General features: G+C 42.8%; 2 protein-coding genes across 2 annotated transcripts in view; both read left to right on the forward strand.

Annotated features, from left to right (window-relative positions):
* Window positions 1-14654, forward strand: part of tacc2 (transforming, acidic coiled-coil containing protein 2) — a 51155-nt gene extending 36501 nt beyond the window's left edge. The window contains exons 8-22 of the mRNA XM_069690153.1: window positions 199-1615; window positions 3329-3386; window positions 3560-3761; window positions 4181-4224; window positions 4422-4531; window positions 4711-4864; window positions 5280-5426; window positions 5776-5868; window positions 8750-8899; window positions 8998-9074; window positions 10218-10261; window positions 11590-11750; window positions 11855-11961; window positions 13396-13516; window positions 13606-14654. Coding sequence (XP_069546254.1) covers window positions 199-1615; window positions 3329-3386; window positions 3560-3761; window positions 4181-4224; window positions 4422-4531; window positions 4711-4864; window positions 5280-5426; window positions 5776-5868; window positions 8750-8899; window positions 8998-9074; window positions 10218-10261; window positions 11590-11750; window positions 11855-11961; window positions 13396-13516; window positions 13606-13671 — 2951 coding nt within the window. The 3' untranslated portion in view covers window positions 13672-14654. The remainder of the gene's footprint in view (window positions 1-198; window positions 1616-3328; window positions 3387-3559; window positions 3762-4180; window positions 4225-4421; window positions 4532-4710; window positions 4865-5279; window positions 5427-5775; window positions 5869-8749; window positions 8900-8997; window positions 9075-10217; window positions 10262-11589; window positions 11751-11854; window positions 11962-13395; window positions 13517-13605) is intronic.
* A 1442-nt stretch (window positions 14655-16096) lies between these two features.
* ly6pge (lymphocyte antigen 6 family member pge) lies at window positions 16097-19100 on the forward strand. Its single transcript, XM_069689808.1, has 3 exons — window positions 16097-16157; window positions 18200-18316; window positions 18895-19100. Exons 1-3 carry the CDS (start codon window positions 16097-16099, stop codon window positions 19098-19100), a joined length of 384 nt encoding a protein of 127 aa, XP_069545909.1.
* The last annotated feature ends 5095 nt before the right edge of the window (window positions 19101-24195 follow it).

Here is a 24195-nt window from a genome sequence, read left to right on the forward strand (position 1 = left end):
GTCCAGCTGAGAGGCTCTTATTGAAATATTTATAGCACATTCATCTGTAGAATTAGATATGTAAAATATCAGCTGCAGCATCACCCACAGACCAGCCGAAATATGTGAGAATATGTATCTTTTTGCTTCGATTTTGCCTTTTTGTTGAATTAAATCTTTGTGTTACGTCCAGTTCCTCTCCATCTCCCTCTCTTGCAGTTGCAGACAGTTCAGTCAGGGATTCTGCCTCTGACCTGACTATAGCTGACCGACCCTGCCGGTCTCCATCCATTGTTTTCGATGAGAACAAGCCCATTGCTGCCAGTGGTGCATATCAAATCGACTTTTCAGCCCCGGAGCCAACGAACCACACTCTGACCCGTTCCCTCAGCCTCCAGGGAGGAGAGCTCGATTGTCCCGGTCTGTTGGAAGAATCGGCACCGGGGGGTTTCCGTCCGCACTCCGAATCCTTCAGCGTTGGCACCGAGAGTGCTCCGGGGACACTCCGCAGACCCAAAAAAGTCCGTACTGGGTCTGTTAAGAAGAAGCCTCTCCTCAGACAGAACTCCAACCCAGAGAGCCCAAGGCCATCTTCATCCAGCAGCACCCCAGAAATCAAGAAGCGGGCAAAGCCTCTGACAGGCAGCCCTCTCCAGGCTCCGGAGGAACCAGAGGGAGGCTCTGCAACCCCGAGCCCTGGAGGAACTCTCCGAAGAACCAGGAAGACCCGTGTAGAGACCCCTCCTCCTCTCCCGGAGGAGACCAATCAGACCAGCCAAGAGGAGAGCCTTGTCGTCGCTGCCTTACCCTTGTGCCAGGAGGAGATCCCTATCCCTGGTAGTCTACCGGGAAAAGACGAGTCCCCCATCCCTCCTAGTGGCTCCTACAAATGGGATCCCGACAATTTTGACAACATCGACCCTTTCAAGACTGGAGGTAGTAAAATTGCCAATTCCCCTGTTTTGGGTCGTAAAGATCCTGTGTGTGTCCCCATATCCACCCCTCCAGAGACCCCCCCCGTCCCTGCTGCAGAGCCACATCCCCCCAGTCCCCCGGCTCCTCCTAAAGAGCCAATTACCAACCCCGAAGAGCAACCCATTCTACCCAACCGTCAGCCAGTAAGACTGGAGTTTGACTACTCTGAGGAGAGCAGTGAGGCGGCACATCAGGCCTCTCCTCCACCTAAGAAAGTGGGCAAGAAGACGAGCACCAAGATGCCTCTGAGGAAATCAAAGCTGGGGCTGAAAAAGGCGCCTGCAGCACACACAGAGCCGCTGGACAACAACCCCCAACAAACTCACAACGGCAATGAAGAGGAAATTCCTGTTCCTAAAGCGTCTTACAACTTTGAACTTGACAAGTGGGATGATCCCAATTTCAATCCATTTAATTCGAAGAAAGGTATCGGCAACTCCCCCAAACTATCCAGGCCGTCTTATAGCTATGACCCCAATAACTTTGATGACTCCATGGACCCTTTCCAGTCCTCCAACAAGATGGCAAATTCCCCTCCCAAGGCATCTGCCTCCTTTGAACTGTCATCCAGTGACTATGATAATGAAAATGACAACATTGGGGAACTCGAGGACCAAAACCAGAACAAACCTGCCAAGAAGAAGAAAACGCCTATCAAATCGTAAGTTCACATACTATTAGAGGATCATACGTTCACGGAAAGATCCACACTCCCTCACAGAACATGTGTGGGAATGTGTCTATCTGTGAGGACCCTTACAGGAAACGGTCAGGAATTTCACATGTGCAAATGATTGTGTACATGTGAAACGTGGTTTTAGAACATTTTCATCATGCAGTGTGAAGCCCATGTAGATCCCCGTGAAAACTTTTTCCACATATTTTCCCCATGTTATCATATGTTGCAACATGTGATCACATGTGGAAAACATGTGAAAGTCATGTGTTTTTTTTTCTGTAAAGGGATTTTAGGTTAGTCTGTGTTTGTTTGTGGTTCACTAGTCTGTTTTGCCAGTGTCTTCTGTGTGTCTCTGTCACCTGTGTGTGTGTGTGTGTGTGTATTCTCATATGTCACAGGAAGTCCAGGGGTCTGTCCTCTCTATGTTGTCTGTTGTAAGTACAGGGACGAAAACATCCACCATTTTGGTTCCTTTTTGAAGCAGCATGTTGCCCTACTGTCCCTCTTCCTATTAACAGAAACATCACAATCACTTTACCCACTATTAAATAAACCCATTTAAACTCTTTGAATCCTGACAAATCTAACTGGAGGATAAATGCTTTTAGTTTTGTTTTAAATGGTGTATTGTGTTTGGTACAATTGTATTTAGAGGCCATAGGTGTGATTGTACCAAACAGAATGTACATCATACCAAAGTTAATGTAGCCATCTTGGGATAGCATCTCAGTAATTGCTGAAATAAGCAGAATGTATTTTGAAATTGTGTAATGTTCCATCACGGTTGTGTGTAGTCAGCAACGAGTTTTAACCTCACCAACAGGTGTCAGTGGATTAGAGGTGACTTGAGATGATTTGTCATGGGAGAGTTTACGCACAGAAATGTAGTACCGTGTTTGTTGTGTTTCTGTCTTTGGCAGTCACACTTTAAAATATTTTAAACAGGTTGTCATAGTTTTCTGTCAGCACTTTAGTAAAGCCAGAGTCTGACAAAAAAAAAAAAAAAATCCTATTAGAAGGTAAATGTTCTATCATGTTTTCCCACTGAAGCAGAATAAATATCTGCTATCCAGCGCAACAAAGGAGGTGCTTGTGCTCCCTCTTCTGTTCATTGTTTGCCATTGTTGGAAAGACAACTACAACTATATGATAATGGTAATTTTATTTTCGAGATAATCTGTTTTGTTTTAGTCATTGCCTATTTATATCAGTTTGGATGAATCCAGGTATACTTTAAAACCATGAAACGCTGAAAATGTGTAACGGCTGCAACAATTACAGCAATTTCACAGACGTCAAAGTCCTAACAACTCAACTACATTATCAAAAGCAGGAGTTTTTCAATATTTGTAAAAAAGGAAAGTATTCATTACATAATATTCATTTGCCATTACTTGTCACTTGTGCAGTTACTAACTACAGATTTAACCATCGTCACAAACGTTTTATTAATCCGTTCATTTCAGTCACACACAGTCACTAGGACTGTTGCACATATGGTAATGATGCTCTATGCATATTTTGTTATCATTTTATGCCATTTAACCAGATGTAATTATAACTTTTATGACTCCACACATTTTAAACAGACAGATAGACAAATCGACATTTTGTGTTTGACTGAATGTTGTAGCTAATAAAGAATTGTGTACTGAGTGACTCTGGATCTTAATGATTGATCTTTTCTTTCCTCAGTAATACTTTCAGAGTGAAGAGGTCACCAAAGAAATCACCAGTGTCTGACCCATCCCAGGTGTGTATCTAACGCTCACTTTTCTCAATCAGTTTTATCTACCCGTATTTCTTCTTCCTGACTCTGACTCTCTGCCACCTTTTTGTGTGTGTGTGTGTGTGTGTGTGTGTGTGTGTGTGTGTGTGTGTGTGTGTGTGTGTGTGTGTGTGTGTGTGTGTGTGTGTGTGTTTCAGGATCCTACGCCTGCAGATGAAGCTCCCTCCCTTCACCCACAGGACGACCACGCCACAGACGAGGAGAAGCTGGCCTCCTCCACCGGTCACAAGTGGGCCGCGCTGCACGACATGGACGCAGACTCCGACCAACAAGACTTCCCTCAGCCATGCGACCTTACGTCATTTGTTAATGAGAACAGTCTTCCTCAGGAGACTCCAGGTGAGGCACTGCTGGCGGACTCTTTGTACCTGCAGCCACCTGTGTCCAAATTACAGCCAGGAGACATCAAAGCATACCGCAGGCGGGCGGGGTTTGAGGGACATGCACAGCTTTTGTTTGGATAAACCCTTGTGTGCAGCAATATGCCACTTTACTGTTTAGTCATTCAGCAATGTTATTGATTCTTCTTGTGACAGTGAAATAAGCTTGCTGGCCCAGTTCTCTACTGACCTCTGACCTTCAGAAGAGCCACCTCTTCCCAGAGGCAGTCTGGCTCAACCCATCTGGGTCAGAGATGAAACAGAGAACAGACTCAGCCGCCGATCCCATCACACCACAGCCCAACACCAGCGGATAATTCTCTGCATTTCATTTCCTGTAATCTAATACTTTGTTTTGTCTTTTTGTCTCGGTGCAAGACTATGAAATTGAGTACATGGAGAAGATTGGCTCCTCTTCCCCAGTGAGTATTTGATGTTTTTTCACAGATTTAGTTTGAGTTTGTTTCATGCCTGCTGTTTTATATACTGTACAAATACTTTTACTACATCTATTGGTCATAGCATACTGTGTATTTTATGTGATATGAACTTTTTACCAACAAAAACAAAATTTCTGATTTAGACTATTTTAATTTCCTTTTTCTTGTTTGTTTTGTAGCCCCTGTCTGTGAAGAAGCCATCCCTGTACTTGAAGTTGGACTCAGTATCTGACAGCTTAACCAAAAATACATGTGCACATGGATCTGAGCCCAGCTCCCCCTGCACAGGGTAAAACATATTTTATGTGATTGTGAAGTTATACACTGCAATATCCCGCCCCGTTCTTATTTTCCATTGTTCTGAATGTAAACCACACTTATTTAGATTGCAGAAGTTTTTTCATTAACAGTCTCATTCATCATGTCTCCCCTCCACCCGTCCTGCCCGCTGTTCCTCACTCTGTGCAGGAGCTTCGAGGAGATGGAGGCCCAGATAACAGCCGGTATGAAGACGCCGGTGCTGAGCTCCCGGCCTGGTCCCGAGGGCTCTGCTGGGGACAAAGGCAGGAAAAGAGAGAGCGAGGCACTCAGCCGAACACAGAGCATGGAGAGGGATGAGCAGGTGAGCTGCAGATGTTTAAACTTAACGTGTAGTTATTACATATGTTGTCAAAATGAATTTCGTTTCTGTGTCTGCTCATCTTTATGTGAGGAGATCTGTCATTTTTTTGCTTTTGGTACATTTACACCATGTTATTGTTCAGTCACAAGGAGGAGACAGAGTGTCACGCTGCATGTGCTTATCACAGGCAGTGACTCAGCCCTCTGACACGAACACCATCAGTCATAGTGAGTCTCATTAAAGCTTTGTCGCTGATAACAAATAGCCAGTGCGCCACACTAGGTTCCCAGCTTGAAGTCAGTGAGTCAGTTCCAAATGCTGCCTCTCAAGACTCTCAGCGCTTGCTTTGCCATGCTGTCCTCATCCGCCCTCCTCCTCCCCGCCCCTCTGCCTACTCCTCCTGGTGCCCTTGTAGCCCCCTAGCCCGGGCACCGTGGAGGCCCCTGCTCCAGCCCTGGCTATGCCCCTGTTAGACAGGCTGTCTGAGTGTGATGACCCCCTGCAGTACCTGGAGCCCGACCTGGCTGAGACCAACCCCACTGCATTCGCCCAAAAGCTACAGGTGTGTTGACAGACCACACATGACCCTACTTGATGAACCTCATGGTCTTGGCTCTGGTGGCCCGTTGAAATGTCTCTGTGTGTTTTTGTGCGATCATTATTCCCATTGTGTCATTGTATTACATCCTGCATTTTTCATTTTCCCATTTTTTTGTCCTCCTCTTCCTTTTAGTTGCAGTTTTTAGCTCGCTGCGTGAAATAGATTAATGCTGTGTGCTGAAATGTAGAGAGCAGCAAAGTGTACTCTACTCAAGTTTCTATATGTTTTCCCTTTGATCTCTCACCCTTGGGCCGCATCCCTCCTCCCTCACCCCTGAAATTCGTCCCCCCCTCCCATGTATGCGGCCTAGGAGGAGCTGGTGCTTGCTGCCCTGAGGATAGAGGCTCTGCAGGTAGCCAAAAACATCTCTCAGTGCCCCTCCCTCTCCACTGTAACCCCCCAGGTACTGCGCTGAGTCAGCCTGCACCTGCTGTATGCGAGTGTGTGTGTGTGTGTGTGTGTGTGTGTGTGTGTGTGTGTGTGTGTGTGTGTGTGTGTGTGTGTGTGTGTGTGTGTGTGTGTGTGTTTGGAAGAGAAAAGAAGCATCTTGAGTGAGTGAAGCACATGTTCGGGACTGTCGTGTGTGTGCATGAGTGTGTCTCAGCCTGCCTGCCCCTCCCCTTGAAACACACCATTTTGAGTGTGACTGTGAACCCATGGCCTTATCAACATGGTGGCTCTACCACTACATCCACAGTCCTGCCACCTCCTGCGTTCCCCACATGTGAAGTCTCTAACATGACTTAACGTGTTCAGCTCCCACCCCAACTAGCGTCCTCCAGGGTGACGTCTCAAGAACAGAGTGGTTGTTAATGCATGCTGGGCAACATGCATGTTGCCTGTTCATAAGAGGTTCACATCAGCATGAATGTGACTGGGAATATCTCATACTAGACGTGATATCAGCAGCTGAGGAGTTACTGCGTGTGAACGTAACGCGATAATCGCCTCCAAAACCCCAGTCACATTCATGCTTTGTGATTTGGTCCTTTTTCCACGACTAACAGCACTAACAAACAGCTACATCAGGTAGGTGTCAGTGTTCAGTTTGGGTTGAATTAAAAATAGGAGCTGGGAATTAGCTGGTTTAAGGGGCAGGAGATCAAAAGTGGAAGTGGAGAACTGTTCGTACGCAGGGCAGGCGCTTCCTGGTCCTCCTTCCCTCCATGTCTCATGTTGTTGTCCCGCACGTTTTACAGTCTCGACTCAAGAAACCCAGCACTCGGCGGTGGAATATCAACGGTTCACCTTTACTCAAAGTAAGAGTGATATGAAACCCCTGTCCTCGTCCCAATCCACCTCTAGTGCAGTCCAAGTATTTGGTCATAAACTCATTCACTGGTTCAGTACCGCAGCACACTGGATGTTAATTAAGTGTGAGATTAAGGTACTAACTTCGAGCTTAAAAGGTGATTTAAGGTTTCACATTTACATGGGTGATGAATGTAGAATCAGCCCTTTAATACATGATACCACTACCGTCAAAATAATGGGGCTACTGTTCCTGCACTGGTTACCCAGTTTGGATGTAATTCCCTCCAATTAAAGATGAAATTCAGCTCCCACTGCTGGACTACAGAGCCACAACCAGTGTCCAAATACTTACTGTAATTCTAGCTTCAGTAGAGCCCAGAAGTCTTGAGATTCAGAGCGTCTGATATCTCTTTTAAGTTTCCCACTCATTTGCTCTACTTTGTCCTTGTGAGGAACTTTGTGCGAGTTGTGTTAGCTGCAGTTACATCTAGTATTTCCCTTGTAGCTTTTATACGTCTAATACTGGGTTATTTCTGTGTTTGACTTAGTGTTCGTGTTGTTGCTTAGACTTGTGTCTGTAGTTTTCCCCCTTTTTTTGTTCACATTAAATCTGTTCTGCAACTGGTGTTTTCTTGGAAGCAAACAAAAGTTATATTTACATTCAGGGCAACTCACCATGTGGGCTTTCTTAAGGTTGAACAAACCGTCCTTTCTTCTTAAAAAGTTTGAATCCTGCATCTTCTCTCGGTCTACACTTGGGTGAGACAAACATAACGGGGTCCACAGTAAGCCTGCTTCTTAGCTCTACAAAAGGTAAAACACTCCACAGGTTCCCTTTTACTACTTTATCTTCAAGTGTCTGATTATTGCCTGTAGTCCCCTTATAAGCAACCTTAAAATGTTTGTAAATTACTTGACATCTGATCCCAGATGCTTTTTGCACAAAGGATTCTCTCTGTAAAACAGCTTTGATGAGTCACAGCATAGCAGGACAGGTTTGGATTTCTCTTCAAGTTTCTGGTAGAACCTCTGAATTGGGAAGTTGGGCCCAATCAGTACCTGCATAAAAGCAGAAGCGGTCCACGGTTACCTGAAACCTGACCATCCTTTACATTCAGGCAGAAAAATAGAATCGGTGCTCTCCAGCCGGACCAAACACTTAACTCTCTTTTCCACATCTTATATTTGTACATCTCCGTCTCTTTGTCCCCTGTGAGCCCCAAACTATTTAATCAAATCCTCCTGTAATCCAGCTCTCCCAAGGATCATTAGATTCCTTTCAGAGCAGTGTTGTAGACCCCAGGATTTTTATATGTTTTAGTGGTTTGTCTTTTACCATCGTCCTCTGTCTGATGGCCACATGAACACATACAGAAGTGCTTTGGTTTGTAGTGTTTCTCAGTATATCTCAACACTACATTCAAACTCCTTCTAATGATGAATCCTCTGAAATTTCTGATTCAGTTCACATCATAGTCTTTGTAATTGTACAGGACTGGGTAAATGTTTCGACAGGTGACAGTAAACACTGATTTTAGCCACAACAGGTAAGGCCATGTTGTAACATGCTTTAACATGAGACTAACATATATTTCCCTTGCTGCCCAATCCGCTCCCCTGTCCTCCCTCCCCTGTATATGATCAGCTGCTGCCCTCCTTCCCCTCCGTCTTGCCTGGACCCAATCACATTCAAGCTACTGCAATTAGCAGGTGGTCATGAGTGCTCAGCTGGAGCCAGCATCAGCCAGTCACACGGCTAATACTGTGGCAATGAAGACTGTTTCATCCAATCATGTGGCAGGCCGACCAAGTCTTCAGGAGCATCCCTAGCTTTCCTCATTTACATGTTTATTTTGCTGTGTGGTACATTTTGATATAGTTCGATGCTGCCTTGCGGTTTGGTTCAGAAATCCTGTTGAGAATGTGCGTGTGAGCTCGAGGGCGACGGTGTCCCTTCTGTGGCTCAGTCTGACTTGTAACTGGTTATGTTTCCATTCCTTTCCCTCCTCTCCTTCGGTTCCCGGAAGCAGCACAGAGATGTGTCGTCTTCAGTAGAGAGCGCCGTGTCCAAGAACTCCCTCTACGCCTGGACCACCACGACCAGCACCAGCTACATCGAAGGGGAGAGTCCCCACCTGCCCAGAGAGCTGGACCACTCACTGGGAATCGCACGAGACGAGGTGCCACAAAAATATTTATTTTTATTCTATAAGTTCTAAATATTGTAGTTACTTCGAATTAACATTTCACACTTTAACAACTTGTTCACCCTCCTCAGATTGTGTCAAAGGAGAAAGAAGTGCTGGAGTGGCAGAGGAAGTATGAGAACAGTCGACAGGAAGTGGTGGAGATGAGGTAAGAAGGGCCGCCTCGGCTTGTTATCACGTTCATGGACGCACCTCGATACGACTGCATGGATTTAACACCCACATGTGTTTCTGTTAAATGTCAGTGTGCCGTGAGGCCTGTCAGGCTCCACCCATTGTCACCGTTTAACCCATCAATTGGTTTATCTCATTTAAACTGTCAAAGAAAGCCACAGTTAACTGCTGAGTGGAGAACCACTTAAAGAGGTCCATCTGAGTGTCAGTATCGGCACGAGTGTCAGTGGAGGAGATAGAGCAACTGTTAATATGTATATGTAGATTTTACAGTTATAAAGTTAGATATCAATGAGAAAATATGTTATGGTCTTTCAGCTGCAGTCATTTGGATTATATTCAATAACTAACTGCTCAACAGCTGCTCAAAACTGACATTAACTCCACTCATGATCAATATATGTTCATCAAATGGATCCTAATTGGGCTTCAGAGAAATAGAGCTATGCAGTGCTGAAACCTTCTTCTCTGTCAGCAGGTGGTCGTGTGAGTCCAGCTGGCCTCTGCTCAGTTAGTGTGGATAAAACAGAGCTTACTTCATTTGGCTGATTGGGCTCTGGAGAAGGAGGGGCTGAGAGGCTAAGGGGGAGGCGTTGCTAATCAATCCTCTTACCTCCAGCAACCTGCTTTTACCAAAGCAAATCTTTCTACTGCTCTCTTTTGCTTGGAGTGTGGAGTAACTTCTAACAACAAGAATAGATGTAGGAAAAAAACAAAATGAACCATAGTTTAAATCGCAACTCATCATCAAAATAAGTGGACAACCCTTTCTGTTTGTTTGTCATTTATTTAAATCTTTAAAAAAAAAAGCTCAAATATTTCTCTCAACTTGGACTTGCTGTTATTAGATGTTGTCAGCGTTGAGTTTGACCAAATACACAAATGTAAGAGATCCACAATTGTCTGACAAATAACCCCCCCAATTCCAGCTAAATGTTTTTATCCGGCCATCTTAATAACAAACAAACAGACAGGCAGATAGTGACCTTTATTTTCCCTCGCAGAGACAAATCATATCTATGAATTGCATGAAATGAGATTGTTTTATCAGCATGTACAGTTTGTGACTGATATAACCCCATCCATACCCTGAAGATGTACTATTTCTCATCCACAGGAGGATTGTTGCTGAGTATGAGAGGACGATTGCCCAGATGATTGGTGAGTTCAATGTTAAATACAGTTTTAAAGATGCTAACAAGAGGAAAGCGTTGGATCAGAGCACATTCATTTTTATTTAAAACCAACGACCTTAACGCTGCCATTATGTTCTGCACTTGTTTATTTATAAACTCAGTCAAATCTACTGAATCCATTGCCACTGGTTTTGGATAGTAGATCTTTTTTTGTTGTTCTCTGCAACAAACTAGCTTTGCTGTGTGCTTGCTTACATAAGTGATTGATATGAACTGACTCCTGAAGTCATTGGAGGGGGAAGTACTCACCTTTGCCCACTCATGTCCAGCTCCTCTGGACTCATTAAATCTCACAGCAGGCTCTGCATTATCCCTGCTCTCACCTACATCCTTATTTGCCACCTGTGGACCTTCTTGAAGATTTAATTTTTTGCTGCAGTCCAATTTTAATTTCTTACACGCATTTAAGCACCGTCACAAAAACGGAACAATCAGTCTCTGCTCATGTCTAACGCTCGGCTCTCTCACGTGTCTTGCCCTCCCAGCTTGACTTAACACAGTCCCTTTTTTTTCTGTTCTGCTCCCATCTTTGCCCCTTACTGTTTGATAACACTGACAGGCATGCCAGGTGAGTAACGCAGACTCGTCCTTCACATGTTGGTGTCTGCTCGCGTCTCTCCATCTGTCCGTCAGAGAGGGGAGCAGATGTGCTCACTTTCTTCATCTCATCCAGTGGCGTTTGTTTGTGTTGCATTTCACCCTGTATGCTGAGATTCTTTTTATTTGTTAATGGGTAAAAAAAAAAAAAAAAACGACAGAATCTTTTGGAATTTCTTTTCAGTAATTTTTCCCTTTTTTGAATCCTCCAGTTGCTTGTGTTAAGTATAATATTACACTGTAAACCTGCACGTGACCATCTGCGCTTTGCACATGACTGAAGATGGTTGAAAAAGTAATTCATGCAGCTTCAGTAAGTTAAGCAGGTCTCTTATCTGAGCTTGTGTCAGGACAAGGACGGGGGAGAGTTGGATTGAAAAACTGTGGGGTCTCGAAGCCACTTAAAGTTACCAGTTCTGTGTCTGTGGTAAACCGGTCTCATGTCGATTTTCCCATTGTTCAGTGTTTTTGTTTGCATGCCACACTGGTTTAACAGAAATCCTCATATAGAGTAGTATACGACATTGTCAAATCCTACTAACCCACAAGTCCATTCTTATATATTGTCGAAAATGTCCAACAAGTCTTTGCGTGTATGTATTAATGTTGTTTTTTTAAGCAGTCCATGTGCCCACTACAGCACGCTCTTCCTCAGACAGACTCATGATCTACAGTTTATCTGTGTGTGTCCACCAGAGGATGACCAGAAAGAGAAATCTCTGTCCCACCACACCATCCAGCAGCTGATCATGGAGAAGGACCAGGCGTTGGCCGACCTCAACTCTGTGGAGAAGTCTCTGGCTGACCTTTTCCGTCGCTACGAGAAGATGAAAGATGTGCTGGACGGCTTCCGCAAGGTAACGAGGTTTTTTTCCCCCAGCGTGATTGGCCATCTACGTCATCTCAGAATTTGCTCGACACCCTTCAGGTGAGTAATTAAATCATCTCTCGCTCCGTTCAGAATGAAGACGTATTGAAGAAATGCGCTCAGGAGTATCTGTCGAGGGTCCGCAAAGAGGAACAGCGATATTCAGCCCTGAAGATTCATGCTGAGGAGAAACTAGACAAGTGAGTCTATACATTACTCTCATTATGTCATGTTCACTGCGTAATGACTGTTTGAACACCACAACACACTAAGGGCCTGATTTACTAAACGTTTGCGTGTGTAAAATCACGTGCAAACTCCACATCATCCACCAAATAATGTCCAATCAGATTTACCAACGACGTGCAGTGAGGACTGCGTCTTTCAAATGTGCAATTTAACACACGCTGTCCATTTGGCGTGTTTGTCTGCATACATATGTAATATTGGGCGTTTCTACTTGAAGGTGCAAAATACTGGGAGGGAACATGCAAATAGAACAATTTAGCACCCGCAATGATATTTACTAAATCTGAAAGTAGAAACAGGAGAAGTGATTGTTGTGTATTTTAGTACGACTGAAGGAGCGTATTAATCAGATGCGCAATTCTGGAGAGACGGCTGCTCTTATTGTGGTGAGAAAGAGACGCAGGGAACTAAAGAATACGTAGAAATCGTGGTTTTACACCCGTGGAAACATTTTTGAGATGACAGAGGGAAAAGTGATTCAGACATATCGTTTGTCCAGCGATGACATTTCTGAGTTACTGAATGAACTGAATGATGATTGACAGCCAGCAACGAGGAGCCATGCAATACCAGCAATTATAAAAACTTCTTACGACTCAGCATTTTCCTGCCTCTGCTTCATTCCAGCGTATCGCTGCTTGTATATCTCACCAGTCCCGTTATTCAGGTGAGCTGTCAGAGGTCCTGAATGTGTCCCGCAGAATTCACAGGTAGCTTCATGAACACGAGCACTCACGAGGAACTGAATGAAAAGTCACCTGCTCATCACAGAAAGACCTGGACCTGCTGATCTGTGTTTGTTAGAGGATCTCATAAAACAGGAGGGACGGTGGATTTGCCGACGTTTTATTTTGAAGCCTTTTTGTTTTTCCCACAGTATTGACTTTCCTGCTGATAATCTCCTATATAGAGTTTTGTTCTTGTTATATTCAAATTTATAATTTCAATGGGATCAGATTTCCTTTTCCTTTTGCGGTCTCTGTTTTCTATTGCTGGAATCACTTTAACACAAGCAAACCCCTCATTTAAATACAGAGATTTGCACCTGATTTCAATGACGCAATTACTCTTCTAAATCACTCGCAAAACGGGTGGCAAAAAAATGTGCAAACTTTTGGAAGGAACACGCAATTTAGTACACTTTATTTGAGATCTTAATAAATCAGGCCCTAACTACACAATAACCCATTGCCGAGCTAAAATATGCTTGGATACAGGCCAATGTTATTATGTGCCTCGATAGATTAGTTATATTCCATCTACTTGAAATTTCTAAAGATGAATTCTGTACTAGCGCTGCCAAAGCGCTTTCATAAAACTTAAGGCTCATGGGGATTATGCGGAGGTGACTTTGATTCTCTTTCTGCCACTTGTGTGTCTTCTAGGGCCAATTCAGAGATCGCTCAGGTGCGAGTCAAGGCCATGCAGGAACAGGCTGCCTACCAGGCCAGTCTGAGGAAGGAGCAGATGAAGGTGGACTCTCTGGAGCGCACTCTGGAGCAAAAGGTCTGCAGTGGGATGTAAAAAAAAGTATAAAGTCAGGAAAAAATATACATATCCAAGTATATAAGTTATTTTTCCTTTTTTTTTAACAGAACAAGGAGATTGAGGAGTTGACAAAGATCTGTGACGAGCTGATTGCCAAGATGGGGAGGAGTTAGCGGCCACACCACGACCGGGCCAAATCTCACAGGACAGTAGAGTAGTAAATGAAAGTGGATCACTCTTCTAAGAACTGATGGACATCGAAGGCCATGGTGGTCTTGAGGTTTTATTTCCTACTGACGTTGTGTCTACAGGATCCACAGCAATGGCTTCCTCTTAATTACTCTGTACATTTTTGATGTGTCAGTGTACCGTGCTGTATCGGGGGTCTGGTTTCAAGTTTTAGAAAAACTATCATATCACTAATCAGTGTGTGCGTGCGTGCGTGCGTGCATGTGTGCGCGTGTGCGCGTGCGCGTGTGTGTGTGTGTGTGTGTGTGTGTGTGTGTGTGTGTGTGTGTGTGTGTGTGTGTGCGCGCGTGTGTGCGCGTGCGTGTGCGAGAGAGAGAGTGTAAGGAAGTGCAAGCTTGTTTGTGGGTTAAATTATCTATTATGATATTGCCATGACAGCCCCGGAGGGAGAAGACTGTTTACCCACTCCTGTTTTTGTGTCCTCTTAATACAAGAGAAAGGTTTGAAAAAGAGTTTTGAATGCTTTGAATTGTTCATAAAAATGTTTATACAACACTTAAGAGAACCCAAACTATCACAATAGCTACTTGCATGTGAGACAGAGAAAGAAAAACTTGTATTGGTAATGTTTGTATATAATGTAGGAAATTCCAATTATGAAAAAGACTCGCCTCCATTTTTGATAGTTATTCTGTCACCCTCGGCCCGCTCCCCTCATACCTTGTAGATATTTGTCATACTTGTCATAGCTTTTTTTGATGAAATTGTGAACTTTATTTTTTGGATTTTATTTTGATATAAAGCAAACTAATCGTGACTGTATTCAGTTGTGACTGGGAGTAATTTAATTTTGGATGGATATGTCCTAGTCCTGCAATGGTTGTTTGTCACACTGAGGAATAACTTCTCAGCACAGCTACTGTACAGCATCTGCTTACAAAGTGCAATAAAAGACGGCAATACAGCACGTTTGGTTCACTCTGGTACTTTCCCTCCACGTGGTCCTCCATGTGAGCTATTTCTGTCTTTCTTTCTCTCCTTTGCATTTGTGTTGTTGGGAGTTTTATAAAAAAAAATTTAAAAAAAAAGTTTAGACCTGGCATGAATAATGAGTCAGGATTAGGATGTGACAATAATCTGCTTCCGGTCAGTCAATGTCTGAGGGAACAAGATACACAGATGATGGTGTGTAAATTATGTTTTTTTTAGACTTTTTTTTTGTTTTTTTTTAATACAATGTGATTTATCAATACACAGTTTAGCTATATTTCTGAGCCGCGGTCAGGGCCATAGACTTTAACTAGCACAAGCCAAACTCAGATAAAGCATCAGTGGCTCAGGCAAACGAACACTCTTTAACTAAACAACCCTTCTGCCCCTGAATTATCTCTGCTACCAGGGGATGCAGAAGGGGGCTGGCAGGTTTACAAGGAGAATGCTTCTTGGTCATTTTTCGAACCCCATCTCTCAAATCCCTCACTCTTTGTAGCCACAATAAATGTTGCAATCGAGACGGTTTGTAAAGCAGTCTGAAAGGCAAGCTGTAATGTCGAAATAGGTCGATGAAAGTAAAAGATAAATGCTTTAAAATGAAGCTTCTGTCACTGAAAGTAGTTGCAGTACAAAAACAAACTTCCTGAACAAGTCTAATTATCAACAAAATTCAAATTGTCTTACTTGAAACAAATGTTTTTGTCTGGCGGTGTAGTTGAGTTGATGTGACAAACCTGTGGGAGTACATCCGACAAAAAGAGGCGAGGATATAGCGTTAAATGAGTTTTCTGGCAAAGGCAGAAATATTGTGTGCTGATATATTTAGAACAGCAGTGTCATTGAGACAGATGGCAGCCTACGAGAAATGATTTACTGCAGTTCTTGGAACTGAAGTGTACCAACTCTTCTTTCTAACGCCAGATACTTAGTTCATCTTTGCAAATGTCTAACTGAAGTTGTAGCAACTTTCATATCAGGTCGATCCCTGTTGGCAACAATACGAGCTGAGGCTATGCCAATCTCAGAGAAGCTATTTAACCTGTCACTGAAGACACCTCCAGTCACAGCTCTATTCTTAGTGATCAGTCCTGGGGCAGCAGGGTGATGTCAGGGCTGGGCCAGGTAGGGACGTGAAAGGGCGGAGCCAGACTCAGGCTGGGTGTGGCCAGAGTAAAGTGTTAAGGTGTCATGTTCAGGATGAATCCTATAGTGCCTTCTGTCCATGCATGCTGAAGAGGCAACTATTGACACTCAACGCAGAGCGGTGGGCCCCAGTGGAGGGGCGACTAATCTTCCCGGTCAGTACAGGAGGGGACATTAACTCATTTGATAGCCCAGATTAAGCTCACGGGGCTTTAGGAGCAAACAACCTGCTTTTCATTGTGTGATCAGGACGAGCGAGGGACCACCAGCACCATGAGAACTGTCCAGTATTGTCTGCTGCTCCTTCTCTCCCTGGTCCTGCTTTCAACCAACAGTAAGAACATGGCCTTACCTTTCTGTGCCCTTCTCTTTTTTTCTTTATCTTTTTTTTTTTTTTTTTATGTTCCCACTAGATCACTGTCAACCCTGTCCACCTGTCATTTGGACTTGGCTACCTTTAGTCTCCCTTCAGTCACTCTTCTCTCTTGAATTTCTCAGAAAAGTTTACACTCCTCGATGTTCTGTCTCTTCCCAAGAGGCAGAGACCTGTCGAGTGAATAACTGTCCGAACTGCCTCTTCTGACTTATATCAGGAGTAAATGTTGGTCATGACAACATTTTTCTATATCGGGGAAAAAGCGTGACATGTTTTATAACCCTAAAAGAGTACTTTACATTCTGATCTTATAATTACTTTATTTATGTCATATCTGCTAAATGCTGATTAGCGTCTCCGGTGACTCTGATGAGTTTTGCTTCCCTGCAGTCTGTCATCCTTCACTGTAACTAGCATGCAATCCCATCAGATAATCTTTTAATAGGCCTGCAGGGTAATACTCATAGGCTGTGTGTAGAGCGGCTGTGCCGTGAGGATAGCTTGGGGTCAACCCTAAACCAGCGGGGAGCCTTTATATGCAATGTCAACACACAGAGGAGGAACATATGCAGAAAACCAACGGACTAATCACACAATTTCAAACAAGTGTTGTGTTGTTTTTGAAGTTTTATTGTCAAAGTTGTGATTTTATCAGTAAAAGAGCCCAACGTCTGTCAGTAATTTATCGCTCTGTCTCATTGAGTTGTTTTTTTTTTTTTTTGTAAAATGCCACCTCTCTTTTCTACAACCATGTGAGAACGACACGTGTGTCTTTTTTTTTTAAACCGCCTGCATAAAAAAACTGAAGGGTGACAGACATCTTTGGTTGATTGATGGAGGTTATTCTGATGGCTGATACAAGACATGGGCCGTTACATAGGTTGCTTGAAGCTTTTTAGTGACTATGATCCTCTTAGGAAGCGGCATTAAAGGCTGTACAGAATTTAAGGAGCTGAATGGAGGCTTTTTAAAAGAAGCGTTTATTAAATGATATTTGAAAGGTCAGTTAGTTCTCAAATGGCTGCTCCTTCCTCGGAGAGCCTTGGAAAGACACTCAAGTGTTTTATGTGCCGAAGTGGGCTCCTGAGGCATTAGCTGAAGTTTTTAAAGATGTGTTTTCAAATATGAAGGCCCTGGTGTGACTCTTCAGTTGATTTGGGATGATTTGTGTGAACGGGGTGATTAATTAGGGGTCTCTCTTTACTTAAGTGCCTGTGGAACAAGGTCACACATTGGAAATGTAGGAGGCCTGCATGTACATGCTCGTTTAACACACAGATACTGTGTAAATAAAGTTGAGGCCCTTGTAGACACCTGCTCTCTCGCTCATCTGTTCGAGCTCCACTCGTTTCCTCCGGGCGGTGCAGGTTCTGGGCCAGGTCCTTGTAGATACTAAACGATCTTAACTAACAATAGTACTGAATTTATGATAAAGAGATTAAGTATGCCACGATGTACACTTGACAATGCCAGAACAAGTGGCTCCCTTATGAATCCCTTCTTCCAATGTCTAACTATGGGACAAACAGCAGCAGTAACATTCGCAGTATTCGCATTCCTTGAGCAATGAGTAACCTAGACATGGATGCATCTACAATACATCTGACATCATTTATGAGATAATTGGTAGAAACCCTACATTACCATCAAAAACTGTCCCCATCAACTCATTCAACATCTGCACAGTGTCAGAATAGTTTCTCCCTTTAAATGTGCTCCTGTAGCAACCTGGTCTGGTTCGTTTCTGGATTGCCTCTCTCAATCATTTTTGCATTTTATGTGACATGTTGTGATTGAAACTAGGGCACCGATTGCTTTTTATTAAAAGCATTTCAGTAAAAATCCTAAAGTATCCTCTTCCATCTTTGATGCTTCTGAACTACATCCTTCAAAGATAAAACTGTTTTTCTGCAACACTCTTTTGACTCAACCTGCTATAATTTGACTTGTTTTGACTGTAACTCTTTTAGTCAGTGCATTTTCTTTTCTGTTTTATTCAGGTGAGGCTCTGCAATGTTATACCTGTATGGGCTCCAATAACGATGACTGCAACCGGCAGGGCTCCAAATCGTGTCCCAGTTACTCTGACGCCTGTGCTGTGGTGGTGGGCCATGACAGTGAGTCCAACCGTGACAGTGTAGTGGTCTTTCTTTTTACGAGTTCACTTTCTTTTTTTTTTAAAACTACTTATAATACATAAAACTCCGTTTGTATCTGTGTGTACGTGTGTGTTGAATGGAGAACAGGCTGCTGTCTGGAGACACAGCTAAGTCAGCAGGGGGTCTGAGGCTTTTAAGGGAATGAAGAGCTTTGCTGCTTCTGAATATCCTTAATTAGGACGCCATGTGTTCCTGGCCCGAGGACAGATTTACCAAATCATAGCCGATCATCTTGTAGTTTGCCCGTAGCTTTTATATTTCTATTTAATTGATTTCACTTCAGACGAAATTCATGAAAGCTGGCGGGTTTCTTAACAAACCTACACCTTCTAAGATTTTTAAGGGGAGTCATTCACTCAAGTACTGTGTTTAAGCCTGCAGCAACTGGTTTTCAGTGCCAAACATGTTGTGACAACAACCACAAAAAACAAGACTAAGTCAGCGAGGACAGTTATATCATCACCTTATTGTAGTTTGTCCATCACAGATAGCTGCTAAATCAGTGTAACTGACTTCTATTTCTGTCTGTTTGTTAGGTGGTGTGATGAAGTCATGCTCCTACAAGTCTTTCTGCAGCCAGGCCAACAGTCAGGGCTACAGAGCACCGGGTGTCAGAGTTCACTGCTGCTACAGCGACGACTGCAACGCAACGAGCTTCGCTTCCCGACTGCCTGGACCCGACTATTTGCTGCTGTTTCTTCCGTTGTTGTTCCACTGCTTTTTCAAACACGGCTCAACTTAATCATGCCAACAGGTATCCATCTGCATCACAAATGCCAACTACTCTGCCAAATAACCATGCCTACTTTCACACGACATGCCAACTACCACTTCACTTCACTTTGGTTTACCTTATTTAACTGAACACAAATGTATACCTCAGGGAAATACTCAAAATAGAAGAGGCTGAGGTTCTAGGTGGGACTGTGTGGATTATATGCACCATGTTGGACTGAATCCATTAAGAAGTACTCAAGTAGATGTGTCTTTCAATGGATTTCACTAAGCCAATAAGTAGAAGATCCTGAGGGAAGTGCTGAAATAACAGGTGGAGATAATTTATAATTTTCTTGCCGTATTAAAGAGGAAGAGATGCAGTTTGAATTCATCATCTTCCCCATCCTGGTTCAATGCTTACCACACAATTTGTGAAACTACAGGATAAAGGGAAATAGATTATCTCTTTGAGTTCTTAATAATCACCTTTCAAGATATGCTCTGCTGCATCTTTCCCACCCAAGTGTCTCAGCACAGCCTGAGTTGCTGCAGATGTTGCTGTGGCTAAATGTGCCACAAAGCGTTCACTCAGCTCGTGTGTTGTTGCATCATTAGCTGCCAACCTGTCAGTCACATAGCTTAGAGTTGTGTGAGATATTTTGGAAGGCAGCGAGAAAACGTTTCTCAAACACTGCAAATCCACATAGTCCTTTTACAGGAGAACGCTGATAAAGTTAATCCACAGTGTTTGAAGTCACTTAAAGATTTACTGAGTTTATAGACAGAATCCAAGTGCACCCCACTGGTAGATATGACTCATAGGTACAGTAAAAGCTACTCTAGGAGAAAATATCTGTGCAAAGAGACTGCAAGACATGTCCAATGGGTGAGTGTCCATTGTTTTTTCTGTCATTATTGCAGTTATTTATTTTTAATTGATGATGTAATTTATAGGGTGTCTTAATGCATTTTTAGATCATTCATTTAAATATGAGTGAGAAGTTCCATTATACTGTATTATAAGTCCTAGCATGTAGCCTTATCTAAATTACACACTCAAATCGTACAGTGTGTGCTTTCTTTTACTTGGTTCATGTACATTTCTCATAATTGATATTTTTTTTAATTAAAAATTTTAATTAATCTAAAAAAAAAAAAAAATACTACCAACAAAGGATTACCATCCTTTCTGAACTGTATATACTGTATTGCATGACTATACAAAATATTCTACTACCGGACGACACAAAGGAGCTAAAGCTGAATGTACAGACTAGTTCATCGTTACTCTTTGTAAATACAACCAATATAAAAATCTTTTTGTGAATGAAAAGTCTGTGTGAAATTGATTCTTTCAGTCCTAACGATAAAAAAAACAAACATGAAAACTGTCAATGACGAGAGATTGTCTGAACTTCTTTAAACAGCACTCTGATCAAACGGATTAACCTCATTCTAATGCCAGAATATATTCCTCAAAAAAATCCTTAAAAATTCTTATTAAAGTTTAAGATGAAATAACTTGACCTGTATGCTTTTTGCTTTGTTATCAAGCTAAATTGCAGAGTATAAGGCCGAATAAACAAACATCAATTGAACTAATTCCTTTGTTTATTGAGTTAAGCTTTTTAAAAAGGTGTTTTTATGCTGTAGCTAAATAGAAAGCTGAACAATAATATAATTCGCCACTTTTTATGTAGCTGTATAATCAGTGTTGATGGTAAATGGAGTCAAATGGAGAAATAAATACCATAACAACTCCTCCAGGAAGCTGCAGAAAAAGCTCTTCCTGCACCTTCGTCGTCATTTGGCGTGAACAGTGACGTTGTTGACGGCGAAACATTAACGACTGGCTAATTAGCGGTGGACGTCGGTCAGGTGACGTTCTCTAAATGTCGCGCCAAATCCAAACCAAACCGCTACCGACGTTTATAATAGCAAAAACACCATTCAAAAATAGGAGTGAGAAGGATTTTATGAACAACAATATAGTTATACAGTGTGTTGGCTAACTCAGATATTTATTTGAGCTGAATAAATGCTGAGAAGAGAGGCCGATGCTGCAACTACATCACCTGTGCGGGAAGATCTTGGCGGTGGAGAAAAAGCCAGAAACTGAGCTGCTCAGAGCAAACAGGGCTGCTGGTGCCTTTGCTAAAGTTTCACTTGTGTGCCAACAGAGGCTGAATCATCCTTTTTAAGTGAGCATGGAGAGTTTTTGTTGGGTGTATGACAGTCAGGAGAGTTGCGTGCGTCATACTATGCGTGAAAGTTTTTACTCCTATCATAGACAGAGGTGTGCTTGGAACTAAGCTCTCCCTTATTGCACCTGTGATTTTCCCAGCTGCAACAAGTTGAAACGTCTGCTGTGAAAAAGGTCTATTGAAGAATTTGGGGGTGAGACGTTAGAAGCTCGTGCAAAGCAGTCTGGTACATGTAGGCGGTGTCGGCAAGGATTCACTGGGAAAACTGAAAAACCAAACTGTCTCACTCGATTCAGAATTTTGTATGGGGGTTAATGCATTTACCCACCAGTGCTGAGGGACAGCATTTAAAAAGTGGTGTATGTTGTTCCTTTTAATGCGACAAACATTAGGAGGATACTGACAGTATTGTGCGATGTGGTTTCTCTGCACCTTCTCTGTCCTGGGAATGAGGCAGAGTATCAAGAGAGGACATATAATTTCCAACCTTACACAGCTAAAATATTGAACATGGACGACTCCAGTAAAACTCAGGCCACCTTTGAAGCCATGTACTTTGTCTGAATTCTTCCACAGAGTATGTTTATATGCATATTAACACAATATAAAGTCTGCCGAGGCCTAGACACACTATTCATGTGCAGCAGTTGTTTTTGACTGGTTCTCTTTTTTTGAATTCGCACCGCCTCTTGTCTGCCAATCAAATCAATGTGTTAAATCATTTAGGATCCATGTGTCCAAAATCTGAACAGTACCCAGCCCTGTTGATAGTCCTGACTCCTGTCATCACTCAGCATGGAGTCGACCTGAATGTAGACCTGGTTTGAGATTATGGGACCTTTTTTTTTTATTATTACTTTTTAAATTTATTTTACTGCAGTCAGCTGTGATCTACATACTTGTAGTTTCAGTCTTGAAGAAGTTTTAATAAAAGTTTGACAGTTGTCAGTGTTGAGTTCTGTTGAAAGGTTTACTTGGTGTAGTTTACCATCTAAAAATAAAAAATGTTTAGGACCTTTCCGCTTTATTTCCCAATTTAAAACATGTATTTAAAAAGTAATGAAAAAGTATTCAAATGCAATAATGGTACATTACTTTATTGAAATGATTAAATTAGTTACATGACTCATTACCTTTTAAACAGGCTAACTAGTGATCTGTAACCTATTACATTTCAAAAGTAACCTACACCACATTGCTCATGCATTAATGTGTGAGTGTGTACATACACAGTAACACTTCCCCCCAAACATGTCTGCTCTTGTAGTTCTCACTGCCTCCACTGTGGGGCAGTCCAGCCACACTTGTGAGTGACTTAAGCAGATGCCATGAAACTCACAAGACTGTTGCTATTCATATTGACCAACCACGCCTCATGAGTACTGCTGAGATTGACTTGAGTCAATAGTGATAGTAATTGCACAGTTTGATCGCCGTCTGCTGGGGTTTGTACTTTATTTACAAGCGTGAATCCGCTCTCCCTCTGCTTCTCGCCAGGAAAAACTCTCTCTTTCTGTTTTGTCTCTGCCTCTCGTGATGTCCTGCTGCTCTCTCCTTTGACAGGCAGGTGTGAGAGTGTGAACAGATTGCCCTGGAGGGGGACAGACTCTGACCCCAAACCGTGAGTCTCCAGTCCTGTTCAGCCGCAGCATGCTCTGGATACTCACGTCCACATACAGCAAAAAGAGCGGCCCCATGTCAGCCCTCATCAGCTTTATTTCAAAGGCTTCTTTCACTTTAATTAGGATAGGAGGTAAACTTGAAGGGCTGACGGAGGGTCGACGGGTTAAGGTGTAGCTGGGGGTGTCTAAAGTTTGTCTTTTGGGGCTCATAGTTCAATTCTGAGTGTTCAACAGTGTTACAGTCAGCATTCACTGTCAAGTGCTTGTGCACTGTGTAGTTTCCTGACTGTGCCTGAAATGTCACCTGCACTTTTCACCAAAAGACATATTGTAGGACAAGGTTTCTAATTTGATGGGAGATTTGAAAGTGCAATCATGGCCAAAGCCTCTGCTGAATTGATGCGTCTCTGGACAAGAACACCAGTCCCGAGTCCCCATACCATCCAAGTTAAAACTGAAGGTCATTGCCATGGCAACTTTTCTGTTTAAATTGGAGTATGTTTAATCCCAATCCTCTGGCACCTGAAGACATTATCACTGCAAATCCCACCGTCAGTCATCAAAAGGATGAGCCGGTTGCCCTTTAAGGGAGTCTGTGCGAAAGTAACAAGGCTCTAGGAAAGTCGTGTCTGTGTTGGTTTCTAAAGCAAACCAGACAGGTGTCACTCCTTGAGAATGCCACTGAATGTCCCACATACTGACATATCTGTGATTATTTTTTGTGTGTGTTTTGCTGTTATCAGACAGGATTTATCAATATGGAGTATGTTTTGATTTGGCCATGCGCTGGAAAGATTGACGTCTTTCAGAGAAACTCATGTGCTGTCACAAACATTCATTTTTGCTATGAGCTATGTCTGTTATGGCCTTTATTGCTTTTTTTTTTTTTTCCTTATAATATTTATTTGCCTGGTTTATTGATTGCCTGACCTGTTTGTAATGAAAGCTGGCTGCAGCAGAACTGATTAGATTAGTCAATACAAATGGTAAAAAAAAAAATTATATTAGAGAGGCAATTGTGTTTTTCAGTAATGAGCACTTATTTCTTGTGCTCAAATAGCTTCTGCATAAATTGGGTTGATGACATCAGGCAGATGGTGTGGAATGAGGCTCCTCCCAAACAATGAAATGAACTTGTGAACCATTGGTGCCGTCCAGCTCCTGCCCACAGAAGCGAAACCTGTTCATGTAGGACAGTTCCACCTCTGGAGAAAACGCAGTTTTCAGTTGTGCCATAACGGGTCAGACTGTCTTGGAAACAATGAGTTTTGGATACGGTCCAACTTCATGAGTT

Source organism: Brachyistius frenatus, unplaced genomic scaffold (genome assembly GCF_029030835.1).
Source record: "Brachyistius frenatus isolate BFR_SWC_R1_liver_20210118 unplaced genomic scaffold, ASM2903083v1 Contig_8, whole genome shotgun sequence".
Lineage (NCBI taxonomy): Eukaryota > Metazoa > Chordata > Actinopteri > Embiotocidae > Brachyistius > Brachyistius frenatus.

Coding starts and splice junctions, on each gene's coding strand:
- ly6pge (XM_069689808.1), top strand. CDS start 16,097: ATGAGAACTGTCCAGTATTGTCTGCTGCTCCTTCTCTCCCTGGTCCTG. Junction 16,158..18,199: donor GGTCCTGCTTTCAACCAACA/GTAAGAACATGG, acceptor TGTTTTATTCAG/GTGAGGCTCTGCAATGTTAT. Junction 18,317..18,894: donor TGTGGTGGTGGGCCATGACA/GTGAGTCCAACC, acceptor TCTGTTTGTTAG/GTGGTGTGATGAAGTCATGC.